The sequence below is a fragment of the Schistocerca nitens genome, chromosome 11, assembly GCF_023898315.1.
Source record: "Schistocerca nitens isolate TAMUIC-IGC-003100 chromosome 11, iqSchNite1.1, whole genome shotgun sequence".
NCBI lineage: Eukaryota > Metazoa > Arthropoda > Insecta > Orthoptera > Acrididae > Schistocerca > Schistocerca nitens.
The window spans coordinates 121371043-121397736 of NC_064624.1; the positions used below are offsets into that span (position 1 = coordinate 121371043).

Genomic DNA, 26694 nt, shown 5'->3' on the forward strand with positions numbered 1-26694 from the left:
ACTTCCAGATATTTTAATAAAAAAACAACGAGCATTATATTAACATACCATTTTGAACAGCTGACATGAGTTACAGATTTTTTTAAACAAGTTTCTTTGCTCTGTAGCACAGAAGGTGAACCCTAAGCCAAACACCTATGCCTCTACATAAGAACTGGAAAACCTTGCTTAGACATATGTAACAGCAGTTTACAAAATATACATAGAAGCGGTATCATTTTTCAAAACAGTTTTACTTATAAAATGCTCTCTCATTGATAACTGTCAAGTCGCTTGTAACACAAGCATTAAGTGAATTTCGTCACTCAGTCAACTGCCACCAATGACAGCAAGAACGGTAGTGTGACTACTCATATCTTGTGGATATTGCTGTACAGTTAACTACTGCAAGAATTCTGCCAAAGCATCTGGTGATCTAGCATGGTTTGAAATCTGATTCCCACAATGAATTTCTGCTCCACAATTAGCAGTGACATACTGGCAAAGCAACTGTTAACTACCATAACTTTATTGGACCGATAACGAATGAGCATGAGGCACCCATTTTAAGATACCGTTATGAATGTCAATTTTACTGAGAGTTTACATTAAGTAAACATCAGAATTGCTGTATTTTACAAACCTTGCAGATCACACAAATTATATGTGATATGACACGGGAAAAATTTTGATAACTTCACCATAAAAGCACAAGGGGAGAGTACTACACATATAACATGTGACTGGTGGTGATGTTAATGGATAAAATGTTTGCTGTGAGCCTCTAAAAATGGATAACCGATTACGTTATGAAAAGAAAAAACTATTAGTTCAGAATTTTCTACCATAGTATACTGTGACTTGAATTGTCCTTTAAACTGCAAGGACAAAATTATCTTTCCAATTATTAAGTGTACCTCCATATTCCTAAATTAAATTATACATAGAGTAGTATCAGGACAACAACAATGTAAATTCCTGGATGGAATAATACATAAAATGAAGGAAAGGCAACCACTCATTGACAGATGATTGACGTGTGACACATAGAAATACTCAACGGAAAGCAGTATTTATACTGGCTTTCGAGCTCTTGTTGTTTCTCTAATAGAAGCACATGCTTTTAAATGATAGAGCACACCAATCTAGTCATCCTTTTGTTGCAGGTTTTATTTGGCAAATCTAGATCTCTGCTAGTGCCTAGCCATTATCAATGCACCATATCATAGTATCAATGGACGTTCTAGTACCTCAACCCCCTGTTGTCACGACGAGAGCCTTGAATGAAATGTGACAGAAGCCCGAACAACAGGGGGCTGTCGTACTAGAACATGCACTGATACTATGAGATGGTGCATTGACAATGGCTAGGCACTAGCCGAAATCTAGACTTTCTGAATAAAACCTGCAAGAAAAGAATGACTGATTGCTGTGCCTCTATGATTTGAAAGTCGTATCACAGTCATTGACTGCATAGACATTCCTAATGGAAAGTAACTTGATGGAAGTACGTGCAACCACGCAAATACTAAAACATATAACCACATCTCGCAGTGATTGTGAGTGCCTGTTTTTTGGGCGTCTGTGCGGTTGTGTATGTACTTCAACAGGAGAAAAAACAACAACTTGAAAGCTAGTGTAAATAAGCTTTCTGCTGCATGATTATATGTGCCATACGTTAGTCTGGTACAGGTAGGTGGTTGCCTTCCCTCCATTTTACATTTTAATGTCAGCACAATATATTTTTTTATCTTATGAAATGGTTGATTTTAAACCTAGTCCAAGTGCAGAAGAGAAATACAATTTTTCTGAACGAGCCAAGAGGAACCACAGCTTTACGAGAGCTATGTGAACTATGGACATTCAAATTCATTTCTAGAAAGAAATAAGGAGTGTGCTTTGTATTCTGGAATATTACTTACCTGTATAAATACTAATGCATTTTGCTTCAAACCAGTAAGTGTTTGGTGTCATATCACTATACAAAAGATTTGAAAATTAAACTTACTACTAATTATGACCATACAATTCTTTTTGAATTCCCCTGCAGATCATGATATGCATTTCCACATTTCAGGTAAGTTGTAACACAATACTTACCTTTGCTGCAACCAGTGTGTGATGGCTCTAACTTCTTTTCTGCTTAACACAGTACACTGTGACGAACATTCAAGAATGATCTGCCACAAGGGAAGCAATTTAAGAACGCCATACCAAAAAGAAAAGAAACATAGGCATTCCCAAGTACAGGCTAGAAAGAACAGGAAACTTCCAAAAACAGAATGCTCCCAAAATTTTTAATAAATATCCTGTCTCCACTCAATCCAAGCCATTTAAAAATATCAGAATAAAAATGTATTTTAATATTTCAGATTGCGCTGTACTCTTTCACTGATATGAACAACGTTGATTTTCATATCTAAGATTGTACTTATACCCTCCTTTGGTAATTTACCTTAACTTCATAGTTTGATTTAACTTAGATATTGATTCATTTGTTCTCCTTAACACAAAATTACTCCAGTCTTTAACAGAGTAATTTACTCATCATATGATGTAAATTTTTTATCACTCTGACATCTAGGGAAATATGCAACCCACTTTTGACGTTCATCTGTATGGAAAATCTACCTACTCATTTTTGTGAAGAATGGGTTCTGAAAACATGTCACATGTAAACTAGCTTCTTTCAAAAATATAAAACCAATCAGTAAGCGCTGCTGTACCATGAAATACATCACTCTTATATTTCACACAAACAATAATAATTTATTTTATTTCACATTAAAAATATTTCTAAATGTTATGACAATGCACAGCTTTGAGAATAAAGCCAATTCACAGTGCCAGGAAAATATTTATGGCATCACAATCACAGAACAGGGCAATCAGATGAGGTTACATTGATGCCTCATACTGCAAAAATTTTAGACAATCATTCTGCATCAATTCAACGGGGAAAAAAAAATAAAATAATTGTTTCATTTCTGTCAAATCTGAAAATTGCACAGAATAAAGTATTTCAAGCAATGATCCCAATGACAGATCATTTGTAATCCTGTCACTGATATAAGGAATACAACTGCATATTTCATGACAGCAATGTCTAAGTAAGGTAGGAACAGGCAATTTTGTTAGGTAAGAGACAAGCGGCATATCTCTCTTTCATTAACGATTATATCAATTTATTTGCATTAACAACATGTTCTCTATAAATATTTGCCTAGTAAGAATAATGTTGGCAAAGAATACATTCACAGGCAGTTAAGTCAATATCATGTGATTTTTTTTTTTGCAGTGAGTAACATTACAGGATCGGTGCCACATATTCGCAGCATTTATACCTGAGAGGGAAAAAAAAAAAAATATTCAGAATACGTTTACTCTTTATTTCTCTCTCTTTTTTTCTTCCTAATATTTGTCTGCTCTGATAAAATGGCTGATAACAAAACCAACTTAAGTGTCAAATTTTATACACAGTCATAATCACTCTTCAACAGGAAATCTCTCAACCATCACACACTTAAAAGGCACAAAACTGCATTTCAACACCTGCCCAAGAAAAATGAATTACAGACTATCGAATGCAACCTACTCTCTTTTGACAATCTTTTGGAAAATATTCAAATATCATTTCATGAATCTCAAAAACATTTTCAAAACACAAATAATACTGTTGTGCACGTAAAACATTTGCTTCAAAAAATTTAATTCATTTGGGAGACTCATTGGAAAGTAGGGATCCAACAATTATTTTTTAAAGAAACACTCAGGGAAATACTATGGGTTTTCACTCTGCAATATGCCAAGGTAAATGAAGTTCTGTTGCCAGTCCAAATTTTGTAACTGAGTAACAACACCAGTAGTGCCTGAGAAATGACACACGCATTTCTTTTTAAATTTTAAAAAAATAAAATTATCGAAAAGTAGCAAGGTCTAATAAAAATGAGAAGAAGAAAGAAGGAGGAAGAAACAAAAATAATAATAACAGTGACTCTATTTTGTTTCAGTCAGTCGTGACAGGATTTAATAAATTAAAGACCGACACTCCGGCACATCTGCACCTTTCGAAGGAGGTGAGCTGCCGCCAGAGCTCCGACTTCCGGCAAATAGCGGTACTCGTTCTCCCGTACCCGAAAACGATAAGCGGCATCCGCGACATTCCGCGCATTCCCGCCGACTGTCCACTTGCATTTCGGGCGCAAAGCACCGGCAACAGACAAAGCTGAGACTCAAAAACAGGAGACCGGGTCACTAAAGCACACTCGTCGTAGTGATGCAAGTTCTGCAGTCGGAGCTCGGTGAACAGAGTGACACTGTACGCGTAGGCGGTAGGCAGAAAGCCGCGCCAGCGCACAACCTGTTACACAGCTGCGGCACCAGGATTATAATTCACATCGTTCCTTTCTCCCTGCACCCTCACATGCCATCTCCGAAATCCCGTTCCCCGACGTTGAGCCTGTCTTGAGCGGCAGTTACGCTGAAACCCAGGATGCGGCTGTCCACTTTGTACATTCGACTCTTCTTCGCTTTCTTCCCTTTTCCCTGGAACAGAATAAAAAGGACATTCGTGAAGCACAGACTTTCTCACAAGAGAGGCATGAGGGGATGGTGTGGAGGGAGAGGGAGGGGATCATTTATTTATTGTGTGTGTGTGTGTGTGTGTGTGTGTGTGTGTGTGTGTGTGTGTTTGTTTTCTGGAGGGGGGGGGGGGGGGGCAGAGGAGAGGAAAGGTTAGGTTAGGTTAGGTTAGAAAGGTTAGGCACAGGCAAACATTTTTCTCAATGTAATCTCTACTAACCTCAACACATTTGGTGGATCATATCAGTGTTAGGCATTAACTGCGTCAAACAGGCACAATGCAGTAAAGTAGTAAATTTACATACAACAAAAAATGTTAACATGATTAAGTACGTGACTCAGACATGAAGGCAGTACTTTTCTATTTAGGCTGTATTTCTTTATACAAATCCTTTTTTCCACAACTAGTCTGTTTTTTAAGCCATTACTGACTGTTTGAAGACAGCATATAAAATAAGCTGTGTGTAAATCTATAACGCAAACCAAAGAACTAGGGACAGATTAACAATTTATGCATATACAAGCTAAATAAAAACTGAAACTAGTTGTGCAACAAAACAGTAGTCTAAATAAATACAGCCTAGATGAAAATGTGCCACCTCCATTTAATGGATTTGTGGCTGTGATGCCTACTCTGAAGAAGACCAATTTAACGATGTAGGAAAAGAGAGATTGCTACTTACTGTAAAGATAACACGCTAAATTGCAAACAGGCACAATTAAAAGACATTTACAAATAAGCTTTAGGCCACAGCCTTCATCAGAAAAATCACACAATTCATTCACACAACTAAGCATACTTCACACACACATGACCACCAATTCTGGCAGCGCGCCACAACACCATTCTGGCTCGAACCCAAGCTGCCAGAGTTGGTGGTGGTGATGTGGGTGGTGGTTAACGTGGGTACCTCACGTGCTGAACGTTGTGGGTTTGAATCTTGACAGGTGCTTCAAATTATTTTTGACTTACCATTATTTTTATTAAGGTATCTAATTTAAATGTAGTTTAATGCTTTGTCACGTCAATTCAATCACCATGTTAAGAAATTCATTTGATTTTGGTATTGTATTCACTATCTCTCTTTTTCATGTTGCTTGAATTTCTTTATAGTCCCTTCATTCATTTAAATCTCCATCTGCATTATTTTATCCCTTTATGTTGTACGACAACTATACTCCATACAATGTAAATCTTTTAACGAAGAATACATTTCTGACATATAAATAGAATATTTTGTCTTTTGTCTTTTGTTTTTCAGTTCATACATTTTCAAACATTTAAACTTATGACAGATTAATAAAAGTAATTAAAGTCACATGGACAAAGATTCCACTCATTCTCTTCCAGACACAAGGTCCATGATTAAAGACATTCTGATAAAAATTTAAAAACGGAATTTGTGCCCACAACCTTCTGCATATCTGATATGTACCTTAACCGCTACATAAAGACATGCTCTGTGTACTGTTACCATTTTTAAGGCTCTAAACTATTATGTGAAATTCTGTCTTTTTTTCCCCAATCAATTACATGTAAAAGAAATAGCAACAATAGTTATTAAACGAACACAGTGCTTTCCATAAAAAGCCTTTTTGCAGAATTTTCTGATGCATTATGATGTCCTTTCTTCCTTTTTTTGTCAACTTGCATCTTTCTAACAGCACTACTATTTTACAAGCTGTTTCATTCGGGCTATTTAATGTGCACTTGTGACTCAGCTAATAGTGGAATCTAGCTTATCTACAACAGTAGTTTAGTAATTTCTTTACTAGTTTTTGCAATGAGAAGGCTCGGTTTCATAATCAATTTTATACTCTGAGTGACAATCATATATTCCTGATTCAAGAGTTACCAAATTTATACTACTGTGTTACTAGTACTCCTCTTTCTATTTGAACAGATCATCCCATAATGTCATCATTTATACATCTTAAGGCTGAACTACATCAACATTTTACTGTATTTCCCAAAGGAAGTATGGCTAGTTTGTGTAGGACAATTTAAACACCTCTCATATACCAAGGAATGTCGATGTTTCAGCATAAGTGGGCTGGTCACGGCACGTAGTCAGTCAACATTGTTGTAGCAGTAAGTGCACTGTCAGAAGTGTGGTGTGAGCTGGGGCCTGGAAATGAGGACGGACAGCCAAATGGGACAGAAAAGAATAATGTAAGAAGTTACAGTTTTACGGAAATTGAAAGTATTGTTGGAATGTAAATATTCTACGTAGGGAAGGTAACAATCAACCAAGGCGTACAGAAGTTGAGCTGTTGAAAGGCACATAAACAACACAGAGAACTTTGCTAATTTTAGGACACTACTTTTTTCAAGCTACAAACTACATGTTTTTTGGCAGTAGAAATCCTGACGGAAGTCTTCAACTATGCTGCTTCTGTGCATACCCAATCAACACAATATCCTAGTCTATACTTGTGTTACACCCAGTCCTCACCCCTTGCCACACAGTACGTACCCCTGTGGTAGACTCACATATAAGACCTATCCGATACACCCACCCGGCACATCCTACTCCAGTCCCATCACAAACTTATCCCAGTCTATTGCAGGCATGGCCCACTCAGAAAGTAGCCGTGTCGTGTATCAGTTCTGCAGTAATTTCTGCACAGCATTTGACATAGGTAAGAAGACCAACTAGCCCCCCCCCCCCCCCCCCCCAAACAAACTGTGCCCGAGAGCAGAGTTGACAACCTGAGGTAGAACATTTTGCTGTTTACAACACACTATTTCCAATGGCTGCTTCACGACATGTGCTTCCTGGGTTCTCCTTTGACACCAACTTCTCTGAACTATAAGGCAGTCCCCATAACACACACTTCAATTATGTAATTCCACCTTCCATCTCCACTAGCACCCTATCTCACACCCACCTCCACTCCTGCTGTAGGACCTTAACTTCAGTCAACATTCACATCTACCCTCTTCCCCCTTCTCAACCCACTTCTCCAAGTTATAGTGTGCTGTATGAACCCATCTGGGGTGGTGCCTCTGTGGCATTCATATCATATGCATCTGCTACCTTTTCATCCTACTCTCCCTCCAACTCCTCTTCAATACCACACAACATGGCCCCAAACAAGCGACAAGCACCAGAACTGGCACAGTTAAGCCATACTACAGAGGTTTTGTGTGTGCACACTTGAGCCAAAACATTGTATCGACTTGCTTCATAGCGTGTTGGTCCTCTTTTGGAACACAATACAGCAGTGATTCCGTGTGGCATGCGTTCGACAAATCCTTAGTAGGTTTCTGAAGATATGTGGCAGCACCAAGATGTCTATGCACAGGTCATACAATTCTTATATATTACAAGGTGACAGTTTTTGAGTACAGAACTGGTGCCTGATAGCATCTTACGTAGGTGCCATCGAGTTCAAAACAGTCGAGTTTTGTGGCCAAGGCACCAATGCACTTTCGCTTTCATGCTCCTGAACCACTTTAGCACCATTCCGACCCAGTATTGTACGAATGAAACAGAGAATTTACATTATTCTCAAAGTTTCTGAGAACATCCTCCATTTTTTTTTTTAAGTGAGCTCTGTAGTGTACTCCAAGGTCAAGTTTCACAGAGACAAAAAAGGATATACATATCACAAAAAAATACTGAAGACAGAAACTGTAGAACTTTATACAGGCCTAACAACACCAACACTATTCGGCTGGAGAACTAACTAACATCCTTAAAATTGTGAAAGAAGAGGAGTGACGCTTTAACCAAAGCGGAAATGGAAACATGCAGATCCATGTTTCCAGATGTTCATCATCATGTTTTCTCACAGCATAATTATTACATTTTGTTATGTAAGAAATAAGTAAGCAGATCGGGAAAAATAATAACTGGTTTATTACAAACCTAGCATAATGAAACAGGGCAGGCGACCACGTAAGTACTTGATGCGTGAGTGGACCACTGCCTGTCGTATTTAATCAAAATTATCTGATGTTAGAAAACTAACATTTCTGGTTTGGAGTATGTGAAATGTGATGTATTCTTAAGACTTTGTTTGCATAAAGTGTTCACCTAACTTCAACAAAAAAAAAAAAAGGTTCCCGCATGCCGAAAATTCCGTATCATCGTCAGAAACTGCGTTTTCATAAACTGTCCGGAATAATCTTAATAATTTTTTGCTGCACATAAACGTAAAATTGAAACATAGTGCAACTCTTCCAAAACACCTTGATGCCAGTTCCATATTTGTACACTGAATAGTGTATCTGTTGGAGCGAGTTGAATGACATTTAAGATTACATTTGTGTTCTGCGACAGACACAACACACATCGAGAACCTTCTCAATGAGGAGGGGATGTAGTGAGAAAGAACTCCATCACAGAATATGCTCCGAATTTGTCATTCATACGAAACAGAGAAATTTCTCAGAGGCTGTTGTTCTGCTCTGAGAATCTTCTCTGGAGAATGTTCTCTTTTTCATTCATAAGAGTTGCCGGAGGCATCAAGCGTGAAGAAATGCAGTAATGTTCAAGTAGTCCACGGCAATCGTAGTGCTTTCAATTACTACCACAGGTCCCACGGACTAGGTGAATGTCCCCCAATAACATAAATACTACTCCCACCGACCTGCATCTGTGGCACAGTTCACCAACGGTACTGCCAGGATGGCAACATACCTGAACACGGCTATTGGCCTGGTTTACCAAAAAAATTGATAAAACCGACCAGGTTACACAATTACATTCATCAATGGTCCAATATCAATGACCCTGTACCAACTAAAATCATAACTGACATTACCTTCGAGACCACATGCCTACACTAGCACTGTACTGTCAACTGATCTCCCCCAGACTGACACATATCCTGCTTTACAGAGAGGCCGAATCTCAGGTCTACAAGCTCTCTGACAAGGAGTTGACGTACGACACCTTGTCTCCTCTTCACAAATCTGCCTTCGTCAATCACTCTCAGTTCTTCAACAACTTTCCACAGATGCTCACGAAATTAGCATGCGACAGCTTTGCCATTTCTGAGAAGTTCATTCCCAAGCACCAGATCTTAGATCCCCTTTGCCAAAGTTAATTCTATCATTAATACAGGGATTGAATTCTTGCTGTACCTGTCCCAGTGTGGCATCATCGACTGTGGCTGTCACTTCCCATATTCTCTCCCGGAGCTCTGCTACATCACGTGGTAGAGGCAGTACATACACCAGATCTTTAATGTGTCCCCACAGAAAAAAAAGTCACACGAGTGAGATCTGGTGATCGGGGAGGCTATTTCATGAAACAGTTGTCCCCTTCTGTAGCACAGCCACGTTTGCGACTAGTGCCGACTATCGGCAAATTGCCATTGGGGTTCAATTGGGGGTTGCAATTGGGGTGGTACACATGAGGGGAGGGGGGAGAGAGGGGGGGTGGGGGAAATTCGGGGTTTCTCTTCAAAATGACATATGTATGATATCTGTACAATGTTTGCTTTTTGTGCAATAAATAATTGAAAGTGTTCCCAGGCTTTATGTACACCCTGTATTAGGAAAAGTATAGATTGCTACTCACTCTAAAGATGGCCCTTAAAGTTGGGGACAGGCACAACGTAAAGACTGTTACAAATTATAGCTTTCGGCCAAAGTCTTCTTCAGCAAACCCGCGCGCGCGTGTTTTAGCTGGAGAAGGCTTTGGCTGAAAGCTATAATGAGTAACAGTCTCTTCATTGTGCCTGTATGTAACTCAACAGCACATCTTTACGGTGAGTAGCAAGCTATTCTTTTTCCTATATTGTCGACATTCTAACCTGGAGTTTCATTATATCACTGGATTCCCCCATTTAGGGCCCATATCGTCATTGAAATATTTCCCCATCGATTCTGCCCTGCTTATATACATCCCTTACTGCTTCACATGCACACAACAGCAGTAAGCAGCAATCAGTCTTGTGGTGGGCAATAGTCATTTGTTTTTCTTCATCTGTGTGTCAGTGTCCACCTACAGGTCGTCTGAGGAGGGCTGATCAATATTCAGGGATATGACAGGGATGATCATTCAAAGCAAAATAGTCTTTCGTAGTTCAACCATTTCTGACCAGAATTCTTTCTGAAAGAAGGAAAATTTTTCTTTACGTGATAATGCTCTTAGGTGATTTTTTAAAATGATTTTAGATGCAGGATTTGTACAAAAATATGTACCCATTTTGTACACTTGGCTTCATTTTAGAGGCAAAAGTAACTAATTACTAAAAATTCTCTAAAGTAATATATAGTAACATGATAATTCAATAATTACAGTGCAAAATAACAACAACAATAATAATAATAATAATATACAATTACACAGTGGAATACAGTGAACCAACACATCTGCGTATTCTGGTGGTCACGAGCTGCTGCACACTGCTACACTGACTTGGTGATATTCTCATAATAATGTCCAACAGTTGGCAGCACTTGAGCATGACATGATGAAAAGAAATGTGTACCTCTGGTTTCCACTGGGAAACATAATTCTGTTGTAGGTAAGACACGGTAAAAGTTAATGTACACAATTGCAGCCAGAGGGTCTGAAAAGATTTAAGAGCACTTGTTCAATAGAAGAGATGTATTTCACCATAGTAAAAACGAACAAGAGCTCATAGCTCCTAAGGTATGCAATTTACAGCCCATGTTTACTGGGCTTCTTGCTTCAGATGACCATTCCTGTAATATCTCTGAATGTTGACCATTACTCCTGTATTTACCATTTGGCAAGTTTTAACTTTACTCCTTAAATTATGTAAATTAAATAGATAATGGGTATTGTACTTAAAAGTCACGGAGGGACAGCAAAAACAGGGGAGAGTGATTCTTGTTCATAGGATTAACAAGGCAAAAATGAGTCAACCATTCCCTGGATGAACATGTCGTTTTTTCCCCTTCTTCCTTGTACAGTGTGTTAAAGTTAATGCAAGAAACGATTTTTCTGCACTGGTAGCCAATCCCCCCAGGGTCAAAATACTGTGCGATATGATAATGTGTGATACACACATTTCAGGAGTGAGGTTAAATTTGACAAACTTTGTACGTCTGCATGTTTGATTGAGAAAAATGTGAATAGAAAAGAGTGAATATGAGAAAAAAGTCTGATCAGTATTGGCGGCTTAAAAGAAGGTGTGTGATGGGATAATGCACAGTGACAATTTTGCTAAAAGCATCATTCTGCCCGTAGCATGCATTTCTGGGTACAAATAAAACATTCTGTGTTGATTTTCATGTCAGTTTAGGTACAGATGTGCTACACAGCCACTGCAGTGTTCATATATGAGTGGCATAAAAGCAAACACAACAAACATCACATTAAGAAGGTACAGTGATACTTTCCCAGGCATATAAATTCTACGAGGGTTGAATGAAAAGTAATGCCTCTACCTTCGTTAATTGGATTTGGATGGGAATATTTTAATAAATCAAATGTAGAAATAATCCTTAGAACGTGACCTTTAACTACCAATATTGACTTTTCGACATTATCACCAGAAAATTGGATATACTTCTGCCAACGATGAACAAGTTTTCTGAAGCCATCACGGAAGAAGTTGACACTGTTTCCACAGCCACTGTCTCACAGTTCTCTCAACGTCTTCATCAGAAGCATAATGATGTCCCTGCAGATCATCTTTCATTATCGGGAGCAGATGGAAGTCAGACGGTGCTAAATCTGGACTGTATGGAGGTGTGCGCTTTCATTTCAGGAGTCAGCATCTGTGGTACCCATCATGCACAGATCTTCCGATAGCCAAGCAAAGCAATAATGTGACCCCCACATTCTGGTGAAATGTCGCTTGTGCTTGCAATTTGTTTTTGACTGATACGACGATCATCCTGAATCAATCTGCCAACATTTGCTTGTGGAACTCGGTGGTTGCTGTCACAGGACGTCCAACCCTGTCACGCAGCTCAGATGTGCCCACCTCCACATCTTTAAACTTACTCGCCCAACGATGCACAATCAACAAAATCACCATAAACTACTTTCATTCTCTGATGAATCTCCTTTGAGGTGACACCTTCTGCTGTCAAGAATTCAATGACTGCATGTTGCTTAAATCACATTGACCGACTGTCTATGCAGGGTTCCATACTTTACACTGTAACAACACAACTGTTCAATGCTAAGGATTCTAGTCAACTGGAGCTGTAGAGAAGAGGCTAAGGAAAAAGCCAGTATCTGCCGCATACCAATGCTGCCAACTGTTGAAGAGTTACAAAAGTGGAGGCATTACTTTTCAGTCGACCCTCGTATTAGGGAGAGGCAGAAGTAGAAACAGTCACACAGAGTAGCAGTCCCTCTGGCGGTGGGATACCTGGATAGGCAACTCTCGAGCACAAAAAAATCTGACAGAGTGCGCACTAGTAACTGCAAGCTATGCTCTATCTCTCTGCGCTGAACGCATCACCTTCTTCTGTGCACACCAATGGCTCAGTGTGGACCCAAGGTTGCACAGATAACCGAAAAATAAAGATCTCCAAATAAATATGTTTACATTAAAAACATATTTACTGTGCTTACAAAACCAGCTATATGCCACAGCTGAAAGCCTACTGCATCTAATACTAGCTGACAACTTATACACAAATTTACATTACAAGCATTAGGGTGGTTCTTATTTTTTTTCCCAATCTTGTGTTTCTTCACCCCCCCCCCCAAGTTCTTTCCTTTTATTTTAAGAAAAATTTTAAGACCTATTTTGTTGAGACTGAAGATGAGGAATCCGTGCCGTCGTGTCCGAAAAGTTGCGTCGTTTCCGAAAAGTTGCATTATGTCACTGCTTGTTGTTTTTTACTGGTTATGCATGTTTGCGACTGCTATCATAGTCCAGAAGGAAATTTTCACATTGCAGTGGAGTGTGCACTAATACAAAACTTCCTGGCAGAATAAAAATGTTCTACACCGAGAACTCGAACTTGTGGGGAAATGCTCTACTGACTTAAGTTACACAAGCACGACTCGTGGCTTGACCTCGCAGCTTCACTTCCGCCAGTACCTCATCACCTACCTTCCAAACTTCACAGTAGTTTTCCTGTGGAACTTGCAGGACAAGCACTACTGGAAGAAAAGATTTGCGGAGACATGTTTTAGCCACACCCTATCACCTTAATATTTTCATAGCCCTTTGACACTAAGATAGGAAGTGTCTAATTCCTAAGAAAAATGAACATTGTTCAGGAAATCTGAACCTATGCTTAACTTCAACAAGTTCAAACTCGTGTCTGAAATGAACTCATCACTCCGTTACAGAGTAAAATTTCATTCTAGAAAGAACCCCTAGGCTGTGGCTAAGCCACGTCTCCACAATATCCTTTCTTCTGGGAGCGCTAGTGCCGTAAGTTCCGCAGGAGAACTTCTGTAACGTTTAGAAAGTAGAAGACAAGACTCTGGCAGAAGGAAAGCTGAGAGACCAGCTCATGAGTCATGCCTGGGTAACCGAGTTGGTAGAGCACTTGCCTGCGAAAAGCAAATACCCAGAGTTCGCATTTCGCTTCGGGACACAGATTCAATCTACCAGGATGTTTCGTATGAGTCCACACCCCGCTGCAGAAAGTTTCATTCTGAAATGTGAGAGCAGTCGTGCACACGCATAAGCAGTAATAAATGACACATATTGACATGACACAATTTGTCTGCCACAGTGGCACAGATGCCTTGTCTTCAATTTCAACAAAATATGTCTGAAAATTCTTTTAAAAAAAAGGGGGGGGGCATGTGTGTGAAGAAACAACAAATTCGTAAAAATTCGGACCACCTTAATAAACACACTGCACTTCATTATCACTTGCTTTCAGTTCACTGGGAAATAACAGTCTCAGTTTGTCCCCAAGGACAGTTCTCATTTTCTGGAGAATCAAAACATCGGTATAGTCAAATGATTTTTGCCCTGCATACTTCTAAAGCAGATATACAAATTTTATTGTCTGCATGCACGATAATGGGTTCCTCAACTGCCCCAGCACTGCTGTGTGTCACTTAGGTGCTTGAATCCTGGTTTATACGTGTCACAGTTTGACCACTTGCAGATGTTTTCATCATATAGATCTTCACAACCAGAAATTTGTACTCTAAATGAAATATTCTTTCTAATTAGACAGAAAACTTTAGCCTTTGTTTTCTATTTTTTATGTAAATTTACCTGTTCTACACCACTGATTTGTTGCTAATTAAGATTTTTGCTCTTGTAAACTGTTTCCTGATGAGAGCTTGTGTCTGAGATATGCGTACAGATATTTCGAAATTGTGTGCTTTTAGCAAATGCAAGCATCACCTGCAGAGAACAGTCACTACCATAGCTCACATATCATTCGATTCATCTGGCTGATTCTGGTCATCAGAAGATGGCACTCTCAGATTTTCATTGCCCTAGAGCTAATACGTTGGAAGTTCGAAGCACCTCTCGGCACTATCATTTGTGTTCACCACAAATACGTTGTCACGATGGCAACAAATATTTAAGAGACTCATTCACAATGATAAAAACTAGTTAAATAATCAAATAATGTGTGACCTGTGGTGGTTCATTTGGACATTAATTTATATATTTTTATTATTAAGTATAGTTTACGTACCGACTTTTGTAAATAATCTTCGGACTCTGGAATAGTTACTTAGTATTATTCTCCTATTGGGCACATAAAAATTCTAGAGTAAATCGTGGGGGAACAAGAAAAAATAAAAAAATTAGAAGACTGCAAATGTAAGCTTTCACAGCCAGGTATGTCAAACTTATTAAAATATTTCGGGCTATTATGCCGAGGTTGGATGAATTTCTTGTTGGAAGCCTCCTGAGAACATCTTCAAGTGGGGTTGTAGCTTTGCACACCCTAGCTCGCTACAGACTGAAGAAAAATTCTATTCCTGCAGAGATGTGACATGGCATGTTTTGGAAACATGCACACAATTGGTTTTTATCAGTTGCTGTCCCCTGTTATTGCTAACATCCCCTGATGGTAGACTAGTACACATCATCTTCAGCAACAGAATCCAGACACTATTCAGTTTCACACCCTCCCCCTCCTGATTAAAATTATTTGGCTGCTGAGTAACTTGTATAGCCTGTCTGTACAGCCTGCCATAGTAGGCTGCTTGTGGCTGTCAATACCAGAGTCCTATCAAACCAATCCATTGGTCCCCTGTCTTCATGTTCAGCAACAGCTGATCTGTCTCTTTCTACCCTTCTACAGTTGGTTTTGAGCTCTTCTAGTCTTTTTCAACTTTTTGTAAGTAGTATCTACTAACACATTTTCACAACTACACAGTATCCTGTAAGTTCCCGACTTTTCCAACGATTCGTGAGCCTCCTCAGCCAACTTCAGGTATTAGGTATCTTCAACGTGGGTTTGTTGACTACAGCAATATTCTGTCTACTAACAGATCCAGAAGCTGCAAGAGCACCTAAGGTCGGCCAAGGTGTTTGTAAACAAGAATTTAGAGGATACAGTGTAGTTGTGGAGATATGTACATGTGCACTAATACAAGAACAGTTGAAAAATGAGTAGAAGACAAGGGCTACTGTAGGAAGAGGATAAAAAGAAAGACCAGGGGAACATGCAGGAACGAAATTTTACTTCAGCTGGCGGCTAAATAGGGTGTGCATCAGACTTTTTACAAGCTACAATCCACTTGATGATGATCTCTGCAGACAATAATGAAATATTGCATTTTAAAAGAAATTTATGAGACCACGCAGCAAATTGTAGTAAGTGTGAAAAAATTGATGGCTTATTTATTAAAATAAAACTTTTCATGACACATTTGATGGTTTGATTTTATGGCAAAATATAACCATGCATCACACCAATGATAAATTCCACAACAGCTAGCACAAAACAAAATACCAATTTAAATCTTCAGCTTTCATTAGCGATGATTACGCTGTATGATATTCGTTATTTTGTAATATGTCTAAACATGTTCGATCACTGTTAATGACAACAAACCTGCAATATTTGTAATGTTCTCCGGTGTCCGGCCGGGCACAGTCATCTTTGTAACAAAATATTTGGACAGCATACCTTGTCTTCATCTTCAGGTGATACCAGAAGAAAGAGCATCTTTGCTACACCCTATCTCTCTCATACTGTGATAGTTCCCCACCTCCAAGCCCACTTCCTGGTCACACGACATGTCTGGTAGAGGGGTGGTGAATGGCATTACCGAAGGGTGGGCACGACTCCCGGACACTCAGTGCTTCTGTACCCCCGTTGGGGGTGGAAGCAGCTCTCGGCCAACAGAGTGATTTTAATTGGCTGAGTGCTGCGTCCCAAGCTTTGCTTAGGGCAGTGCTTCACAACGTAAGTGCTCGCGGAGCAAGCTGTGAGCAGCAAGGCGCGAGCACGCTACCCCCACTACCGGACCAGAGCGGAGACTCACGTGGGGTACACAACAACTGCAGCCAGTCGATGTAAATCCGCGGCCACCTGCAGGGATATCACTCACGAATTATTACTGCGACAAATGAAACAAATAAAGGAGAATGTACACGTGCCACATAATTTTATTAGCTTAGTATATGCCTCTACCATCTGTAGATACTGAAACTAAAGAATTCCACGATAATCCTATATTTTCAACACTTTCTTCAACACTACTTAAAATATCACCTCCGGTTGTAGTGTTCTTCATGGCTACTACATCGAGGAGCTCCTCCCTCACCTGAAGATCTCTATTAACACCTCTAATAAATATGGCAAGCTGCGCTGTTCCAGTGATATCAACACTTTCGTCCAGAGCTAGAGAACACGCCATAAAATCTTTACAGATATTTGCAAGCTGGTTCTGGACGTCGTCTGCATGTCCTGTATGCGACGCATAATGGTCATGTTAGATAAGGGCACAATCCGAAACTGTTCAACTTGAGATGGACACAAATGTTCCGCTGCAACTACCAAACACTCCTTTATTAAATCGCCATCAGTTAAGGGGCGCAGGGATTTTGCTAAAAGCAAAGCAATTTTGTAACCCACTCTGAGAGCTGCCTCAGTTGATTTTTCTTCGTCGTCCAGATCTTCTTCGGATAGCTTCCTTTTAAGTTTAATAACTTCCTGTGCACGATCTGGTCAATCACATTTTCCACGTCCGTAGTCTTTCACGTGGTACGACATATAATGTCGCTGCAAATTAAATTTCGTAAAAGAATTCAGCGTTTTGTGACATACTAAATATTTTGCAACACCATCTTTTTCTGTAAACAGATACAATTCCCCCCAATGGGGGTTGAACTGCGAAAGCATGGTTGGGGTTACACAATGGCAACTTCACACGATTCTTAATCAGCGAAGTGACTGTTAAGAGCTGATCGTAGTAATTTAAACGTTACACAGTTGGCGCTAATTCAATAGGCACACTGCGGCCCTATTCAAACGTGCGCGCGCATTTCCCCTCCCTCCCCTCCCACCCTACTCCGCGACCTTGCACCTGCTCGCGAGCACGTGCCTGAGCAGACGCGAGTACTCGTGTTCAAAACCGGCCAGTTGTTAAGCCCTGGCTTAGGGTGAAGCTACTGTGTCTTTTGATCACCCCATTGGCCACTTGTATTTTGATAGGCTCATTTAGAACACACTCCCAAAGTGACAAAGTCTGTCTTAACATTTACCTATTAGGTATGATGAAAGACAACTTGGGGCTCCATAAACCAGGTGTTCACAGAATTCCATGTAAATGCAGTAAAGGCATACATCAGACAGACTGTGCGCACAATCTAAGAAAGGTTTAATGTCACACTGAACTTTAGCAACCGACAAAATCTGCAATTGCAAAACATTACAGAGTGTCAGGGGACTCAAAATAGTATGAAGAAACAAAAGTGTGAAGAGAGACATTGTCATTTTGGGACTGTGTTTTGATGGAAGCTATGGAAATACAAATGGATGACAGGCTGATCAACACGGTGGCTATACCCCAAGCAAAGCTTGTGACCCGGCACTCAGACAACTAAAACCACAATGTTTACTGATAGTCACTTCTGTTCTCAATGGGGGCTACACAAGCACTGAGGGACCAGAGTTCGTGATCAGCCCTCGGCAATGTTGCTCCCCCACCATTCCACGAGACATATCGTGTGCCCAAGTAGTGGGCGAAGGTACGAGGAGCAATCACAGTATAAACGAGGCAAGGTGTAGCGAGGATGCTCATTCTACAGTTATCACCTAAAGATGACGGCAAGGTATGCTGCTGAATTATTGTGTTACAAAGATGACTGAATCTGGCTGGACACCTGAGAACAGTACAAACATTCACCAGGAAAGCTTAAGATCATTTGTTATGGCCTAAGGAGCCTGAAAAGTCAGCTGCATAAATTAGCAGGCAATTGTCAGGGCATATTACACATATTATAATTCACAGATAAAATATATAATCGTTTTTTGGGTTGACTCTCCTTCAGCACACAGTACTTTCTGAGTTCTAAAGGAGAGCTGTCAGAATAATTACTGGGAAGAGCATTAGAGATTCAAACAGGCATTTGTTGAAGATACACACATCAAAAAAAGTTTTGCGTCACCTTGGTCCCAAGAGTTCCGGTACCTTTACAGAAAATTGGAATAGAGATCAACATAAACATCACTTTCGCCCTTTTTATTGTTCATGAAAACCACACATTGTATATTGTACCACCATACAGCGAGACCTTCAGCGGTGGTGGTCCAGTCTGCTGTACACACCGGTACCTCTAATATCCAGTAGCATGTCCTCTTGCATTGATGCATGCCTGTATTCATTGTGGCATACTATCCAGAAGTTCATCAAGGCACTGTCAGTCCAGATTGGCCCACTCCTCAACGGCGATTAGACGTAGATCCCTCAGAGTTGTTGGGTGGTTTCACGTCATCCATGTCCAATAGGGTTCATGTCTGGAGAACGTGCTGGCCACTCCAGTCGAGAAATGTCGTTATACTGAAGGAACTCATTCACAAGATGTATACGACGGGAGCGCACACTGTCATCGATGAAGACTAACCCTTTGGCAACATACGGTCACTATTGGTCAGATGATGGCATTTATGTATCACACAGCCATAATGGCACCTCCCGTGACCACCAGCGGTGTATGTCAGCTCTACATAATGCCACCCCAAAACAGCAGGGAACCTCCACCTTGCTGCATTCACTGGACAGTGTGTGTGTGTGTGTGTGTGTGTGTGTGTGTGTGTGCTCAGCCTGACCAGCTGGCCTCCAAACACGTCTCTGACGATTGTCTGGTTGAAAGCATATGCGACACTCATTGGTGAAGAGAACATGATGCCAATCCCGAGCTGTCCATTTGGCACGTTGTTGGGCTCATCTGTACTGCGATGCACGGTGTCGTGGTCGCAAAGATGGACCTCGCCGTGGGCATCGGGTGTGAAGTTGTGTATCGTGCAGCCTATTGCGTACAGTTTGAGTCGTAACATGACATCCTGTGGCTGCGTGAAAAGCATTATTCAACAAGGTAGCGATGCTGTCAGAATTCCTCTGGGGCATAATCCGTAGGTAGCGGTCATCCACTGCAGTAGTAGCCTTTGAGTGGCCTGAGTGAGGCATGTCATCAACAGTTCCTGTCTCTCTCTCTCTCTCTATCTCCTCCATATACAAACAACATCGCTTTGGTTCACCCCGACACACCTGGACACTTCGTCTAATAGGCGCTGCTCGTGCATGGTTGTTTACATCTTTGGGCAGGTTTAGTGACATCTCTGAGCGGTCAAAGGGACTGTGTCTTTGATACAATATACACAGTTAACGTCCATCTTCAGGAGTTCTGGGAACCGGAGTAATACAAAACTTAGTAAAGAAATGTGAAACTATTAAGCCGAATATGAAACTTAATTTAGATATTAACAAGCACTGCATAAAGAGACTCCTCATATTACACCGGCGAACACTAGCAAAGCCAAAAAGAACATAGAGGAAGTGGATAAAACAGTACAACAAATTAACACTATAAAATCTATCACAAATGTAGAAAAGGTCATACCTACAGCACCACTCCATCTATTCAGTAAAATTTTACTCTGATCATATTTTACATTAACATAGATATAAATTCACAATTCACAAACTAAATATGAAGCTTGCACACTCCTGTGCTGTGGCCATGGTGAAACTGTTAGTAATTATTGAGTTGCCTAAGCTGATTGAGGTGTGGGAGGGGGTAGGAGGTAGGGAATGGAGCAAAGAGGTGGGAGCAGGAAAGAGGCATGTCTTTGGACAGACGAATATGTGGCCAAACCACGAGATGAAGGGAGTACTGAGAGTAGTGCAAAAAGTGGAAGAGGGTGTAAAAGGAGAAGTTAGAGGGGATATGGGAGAGGGAGGAGGGAGAGGAGGGAGGAGGGGGAGAGAGAGAAAGGGGGAGAGGTAGGGGGAGAGGTAGAGGGGGGGGGAGAGGTAGAGGGGGGGGAGAGAGAGAGAGAGAGAGAGAGAGAGAGAGAGAGAGAGAGAGAGAGAGAGAGAGAGAGAGAGAGGGGGGGGATCCCGTGGGGGGGGGGATAGGGTGGGGGGAGTGGTTGGTGAATGCTGTCCGTGATCTGGATGGGGAAGGACGGTGTGCTATATATAATCAGTATTGTCATGGCCACAGGATTGTGCATTTCATTGTCTGTATGGTTGTGCACATGAATGAGTGTATTTTTGCTAGAAAAAGAGAACTTGAAAGCTAGTGTGAATGCTGTTTACTGTTACACGTGTGCTCCATGCATTGGTCCACTATAGGTGAGTGCCTGCCTTTCCCTTACTTTATGTCCAGTTTCTAGTGTTTCGACAATCTCGTTAAGTTTTCACGACAGTAACTTTCAGTTCCTGAACCCGAAATTGGGAGCACCGTTATCGACTAAGCGAAGGAAAAAGCACAATATCTTACGTGGCTGGCAGACGATATCTCCAGTCACAGTTCAATGAAGGATGAGAACCAGTTATGAGAAACGGATACAATTGTTTTAAAAATATAGTTACAGCCGAAAAGAAGAACTGCAGCAGGTGACCTACAACTTCTGCAGAGATTTTCGAAAACGATCCAAACCAGTGAGACAAGCCCCACGAAAAAAATACCACACACAATTTTCAACACATGACCAGGAGTCTTCGTATGAATAATTTTGGTACTGGTGGTCTCCAGCCACCAAGATTTTCCAACTGTTGTAGGTGTCACCTCTCAAATGCTGAAAACAGTATAGTGTGACAGACGTGTTTGGATATTTAGCGTGTTGTAAGTGGTGCTCACACTGCGTGCCTTAAATGGTATCACACACGATTGAAAACTTTACAATTGTGAGTAGGCAGGCATGTGCACAATAGTGTCATTCCTTGCATGACTATTATGGGTTTTGCTGGAATTTTGTGAGAACATTCGCACATCTTCACAATGAGCATACACAGTTTCACTTTTGCTAATTTAATACTTGCAGATATGTCCAGTAGTAATTTGTTTTGCCCAGTAGTGTAGCTTTCAACGTACACCCTCGAGTTTTCAGGAACTTTTGAGATATATCTCTGGCAATATTTTCTTGAAAGAAATCAAACTTGGCCACCTTTTACAACTTTCAACTTTTTGCACTATCTTGTGTGAAACAATAAAAAGAGACTTCAGCAATTTTCATTTGGAAAAAAAAGAGTGAAGTTTATCTTTTTTATCATCAGAAATAATTGTGGGGCAAATCTGAAACCTTGCATGTAATAACTTACCAATACAAGGTCTTACAATATAAAATTTCATTCTGTTGTTGCTTTCCAACAGTTCACAAGTTGACAATTTCTGCCACCCCTCCAAAAATCAGTATATTTAGAACAATTTATAAAAATGATTAAATTCTTCTGCAAACTCTTTTAAACCATTTTCATTACAAAGAATGTGTTCCAAACCACCTTAAACACTAGTTTTGTTTTGCAATGTGAACATATCAAGCCTTCAAAAACTACGAGGTGGAGGTGTATTGACAATGCGCCTGTATTCCACTGGTACTTTAATTAAATCTGATGTTTTATTATGCTCTACAATTGTTTAGTACTCTATGGGGAAGGTAATATCAAAAGTCCTGGTGACAAGAATGAGATATAGTCTGAACTCAAAAAAAGGATGCCTTTTCTTGTGTCATGATTCATTGTGAAATATTTCAGCCTGTTCTTATGCTATAATAACTACAAAATTAAACATGGTATAGATATCAAAATTTAACAGTGCACTTCCAAGGCACTGGAGAACATGGTAGCAAAATTATTGCATAAAAACTGCAAAACACATTGTATAAACTACCTTCAAGTTATACACCACTGTCACACTGTGTAAATTTTGGTCAAGTTCATAGCAATGTGGCGGACATTTTTTGGAGAGGATTTCCGTACATTTCTTATGTGCAGTGCTACTGATGTGCTAGTTTAATTTCACTTTAAAGTATAGCATATTTTGTGTTTGCATCACATGCAATTTATGTGGGACATTAGTATACTGATGAAAAATTGTATAAACATGTTGCTATGGTCCATGGTGGTTTAAACACTACTGGTTTCTTTCAAAGTGAGAAAACCAATTTCCCCATTGCCACAGGGATCTTGCCTGATAGTTGTGCATAGCAGCTATGTGTGGGTTTCTTTACCACAGGTTCCCAAGCCTGATACATTTAAGTTTCAGAGGCCAAAGCTAGAAAATGTCTCTCTTAGGATCCTAAACTTATATTTGCTTCAAACTACTTGATTTGTTTCCTAAATTTGCTGTTGAATATTACAATAAAAACTGTACTGCCAGTCAGACAATGTCATCGATGATGCTGGAATAACTGCAGCAATGTGCTGTTCTGGAACCTGCACTTGCCATTCCTTTATGGCCAATAAAATGAATTCTCTGGGCCATATGAAGCTTATTATGCCATCCTTATGCTCAGCAGAAGTCTCACAGATATTTCCAATCTACCACTCTTTTTCGTGAATATATGCAGTATATTCTTCTGTTTGGAGATCCAGTGTTGGCATATCTTCTTCACTAGTATCATTAATTTTGAGTACAACTCTGCTGACCTGAATTATTGCTTCATCAATTAGCAAAATGTCATTAAATTTGCTTTCATCTGCAAAGAACAAATCAAGCGAAGTGAAGTGTTACAAGGAGAGAGGTGTGGACATGTCTATGCTCAAGCAGAAACTAGGGAAAACCCATCATTTTTTGTCAACTGATGAAACAATCATTCATGTCAGCAGAGGTTTTTGTCCAAAATTTGAGACAGTAGTGATGGAGATATATCAACACTAGACCTTCAGTCAGGACGGTATACTGCATACATTTATGAAAGTGTGTTGGACTGGAATATATCTGAGAAGCCTGGTGCTCTAATGAGCTTCATATGTTCCAGCCAGTTTACTTTATTGGCCGCAAGGAGTGACGAGTGCTAGATTCCAGAACAGCACATTACTGCAGTTACTTCAGCAACATCATTGACATTGTCTGGCCATCAATATGGTTTTCCTCGTGATATTCAACAGCAAAATAATGAAACCTGCACAAACTTCAAGTAGTTCAAGGTAAACATAAGTTTAGGATTCTGAAAGAGACCCATTCTAGCTTTGGCCTCAAACTTACGTGCATCATCAGGCTCGGCATCTGGTATAAAGAAACCCTTGCCCGACTTGGGAACATGTGGCAAAGAAAACTGCCCATGGCTGGTGCTGCCACAGCTATCAGGGATATGGCTTTTGCACTATTAAAAAAAAAAAAAAAAACCCACATTTATACAATTTTTTTAATCAGTACACTGATGATCCACATAAACCGCAAACTACGTGAACAAAAAAATATACTATACTTCCCACTGCAATTAGAACAGCACTTCAATAGCACTGCATCATAAAAAGACACTGAGAATTCTCGATTAACATGAATCCTCTCCAAATGACAGGCAAACTGCTATGAACTTCACAGTTTCTTTGAGTTGATCTGGCTACCTCACTTACTTGTCATCAGGACTTTTGATATTACCTTCCCCACAGAGTACTAAACAAATGTAGAACATAATAAAACATGTCAGGTCTAATTTGAGTACCAGCAGAATATTCGCGCATTATCAATGCACCTCCACCTTGTCGTTTTTTGGAGCTTTATATGCTCACATTGCAAAACCAAATCTAGTTATCTACATCTACACACATACTCTGCGTGCCACTGTATAGTGTGTGGTGGGGAGTACTCTGTACCACTATCAGCTATTTATTTTCCTATTTCACTCTTTAACAGAGCGAGGGAAAAACTATTGTCTATATTGCTTTGCACAAGCCCTGATTTCTCATATCTTCGTGGTCCTTATGCGAAATGTACATTGGCAGCAGTGGAATTGTTCCACAGCCAGGTTCAAATGCTGGTTCTCTAAATTTTCTCACAAGGGAACCTCCCCATCGCACCCTCAGATTTAGTTATAAGTTGGCGCAGTGGATAGGCCTTGAAAAACTGAACACAGATCAATCGAGAAAACAGGAAGAAGTTGTGTGGCACTATGAAAAAAAATAGTAAAATATACAAACTGAGTAGTCCATGCGAAGATAGGCAACATCAAGGACAATTGGAGACAAGCAGCATCGTGGTCCCGTGGTTAGCGAGAGCAACGACGGAACGAGAGGTCCTAGGTTCAAGTCTTGCCTCAAGTGAAAAGTTTAATTTTTTATTTTCAGTTTATGGGACAAACTCTCATGTTTTCATCACTTTTTTGGGAGTGATTATCACATCCACAAGAAAACCTAAATCTGGCAAGGTAGAAGAATCTTTTTACCCATTCGCCAAGTGTACAAGTTAGGTGGGTCGACAACATACTCCTGTCATGTGACGCACATGCCGTCACCAGTGTCGTATAGAATATATCAGACGTGTTTTCCTGTGGAGGAATCGGTTGACCTATGACCTTGCGATCAAATGTTTTCGGTTCCTATTGGAGAGGAACGTCCTTTCGTCTACTAATCGCACGGTTTTGCGGTGCGGTCGCAAAACACAGACACTAAACTTATTACAGTGAACAGAGACGTCAATGAAAGAACAGACAGATCATAACTTTACGAAAATAAAGAAAGTAAAATTTTCAGTCGAGGGAAGACTTGAACCAAGGACCTTTCTCTCCGCAGCTACTCACGCTAACCACGAGACCACGGCGCTACTGACTTCACAAGCTCCTTGATGTTGCATATGTTACACGTGGACTACTCAGTTTGTATATTTTATTAATTTTTTTCATAGTTTCACACAACTTCTTCCTGTTTTCTCAATTAAACTGTGTTCAGTTTTTCAAGGCCTATCCACTGTGCCAACTTATATCTGAGGGGGGTGCGATAGGGAGGTTCCCTTGTCAGTAGTATTCTCCGAAAAGAACATCACCTTCCCTCCGTGAACTCCCATTTGAGTTCCCAAATCACCTCTGTAAAATATGCATGTTGTTCGAACCTACCAGTAATAAATCTAACAGCACGCATCTGGATTTCTTTGAAGTTTTCTTTTAATATGTCATGCTACAGATACTGAAAACTCTAGCAGTACTCTGGTAACAGGTCACATTGGAGTCCTATATGCAGTCTCCTTCATGCACGAACCATACTTTCCCACAATTCTTCCAATAAACCCGAGTTGACGATTCACCTTCCCTACCACAATCCTCGTACACTCGTTCCCTCTCACATCGCTTTGCAACATTATGCCCAGGTATTTAAACAATGAGGCTGTTTCAAGCAGGGCTGTATCTGTATCTCAGCAGTTTTTCCTATTCCTCTACAATAACTTACATTTTTCTTCATTTAGAGCAAGCTGCCACTCACCACACAACTTGAAATTTTGTCCAAGTCATCTAGTATCAGCCTACAGTACCTTCTTATACATCACAACATTAGAAGCAAACAAACACAGATTGCTGCCCACCCTGTCTGCCAGATAATTTATACAGAATAGAAAATAGTAGTGGTCCTCTTGCACTTCCCTGTGGCACCATGACAACATCCTTGCCTCTAGGTTGTTTTGTTTTAGGGTGCAAAAACAACTAGGATCATGTGCCCATGTCAGAACTGTAGAACACGAAGACAAAAAGAAAAGTTAAAAACGATTACACATTAATCCCAATCGACAGAAGAGAAGGCAGCTCAAAACAGGGATGTGGAGAAAGGTCTATAAAATACCCCATAGAGAAACGGAGGTCACAAACTA

General features: G+C 40.2%; 1 protein-coding gene across 8 annotated transcripts in view; it reads right to left on the minus strand.

Annotated features, from left to right (window-relative positions):
- Positions 1-3332: 3332 nt before the first annotated feature.
- Positions 3333-26694, minus strand: part of LOC126212852 (GRB10-interacting GYF protein 2) — a 189384-nt gene continuing 166022 nt past the window's right edge. For all 8 annotated transcript variants that reach the window (XM_049940280.1, XM_049940284.1, XM_049940283.1 and 5 more), the window contains one exon: positions 3333-4524. In XM_049940280.1, the coding sequence (XP_049796237.1) occupies positions 4399-4524 (126 nt within the window). In that variant the 3' untranslated portion in view covers positions 3333-4398. The remainder of the gene's footprint in view (positions 4525-26694) is intronic.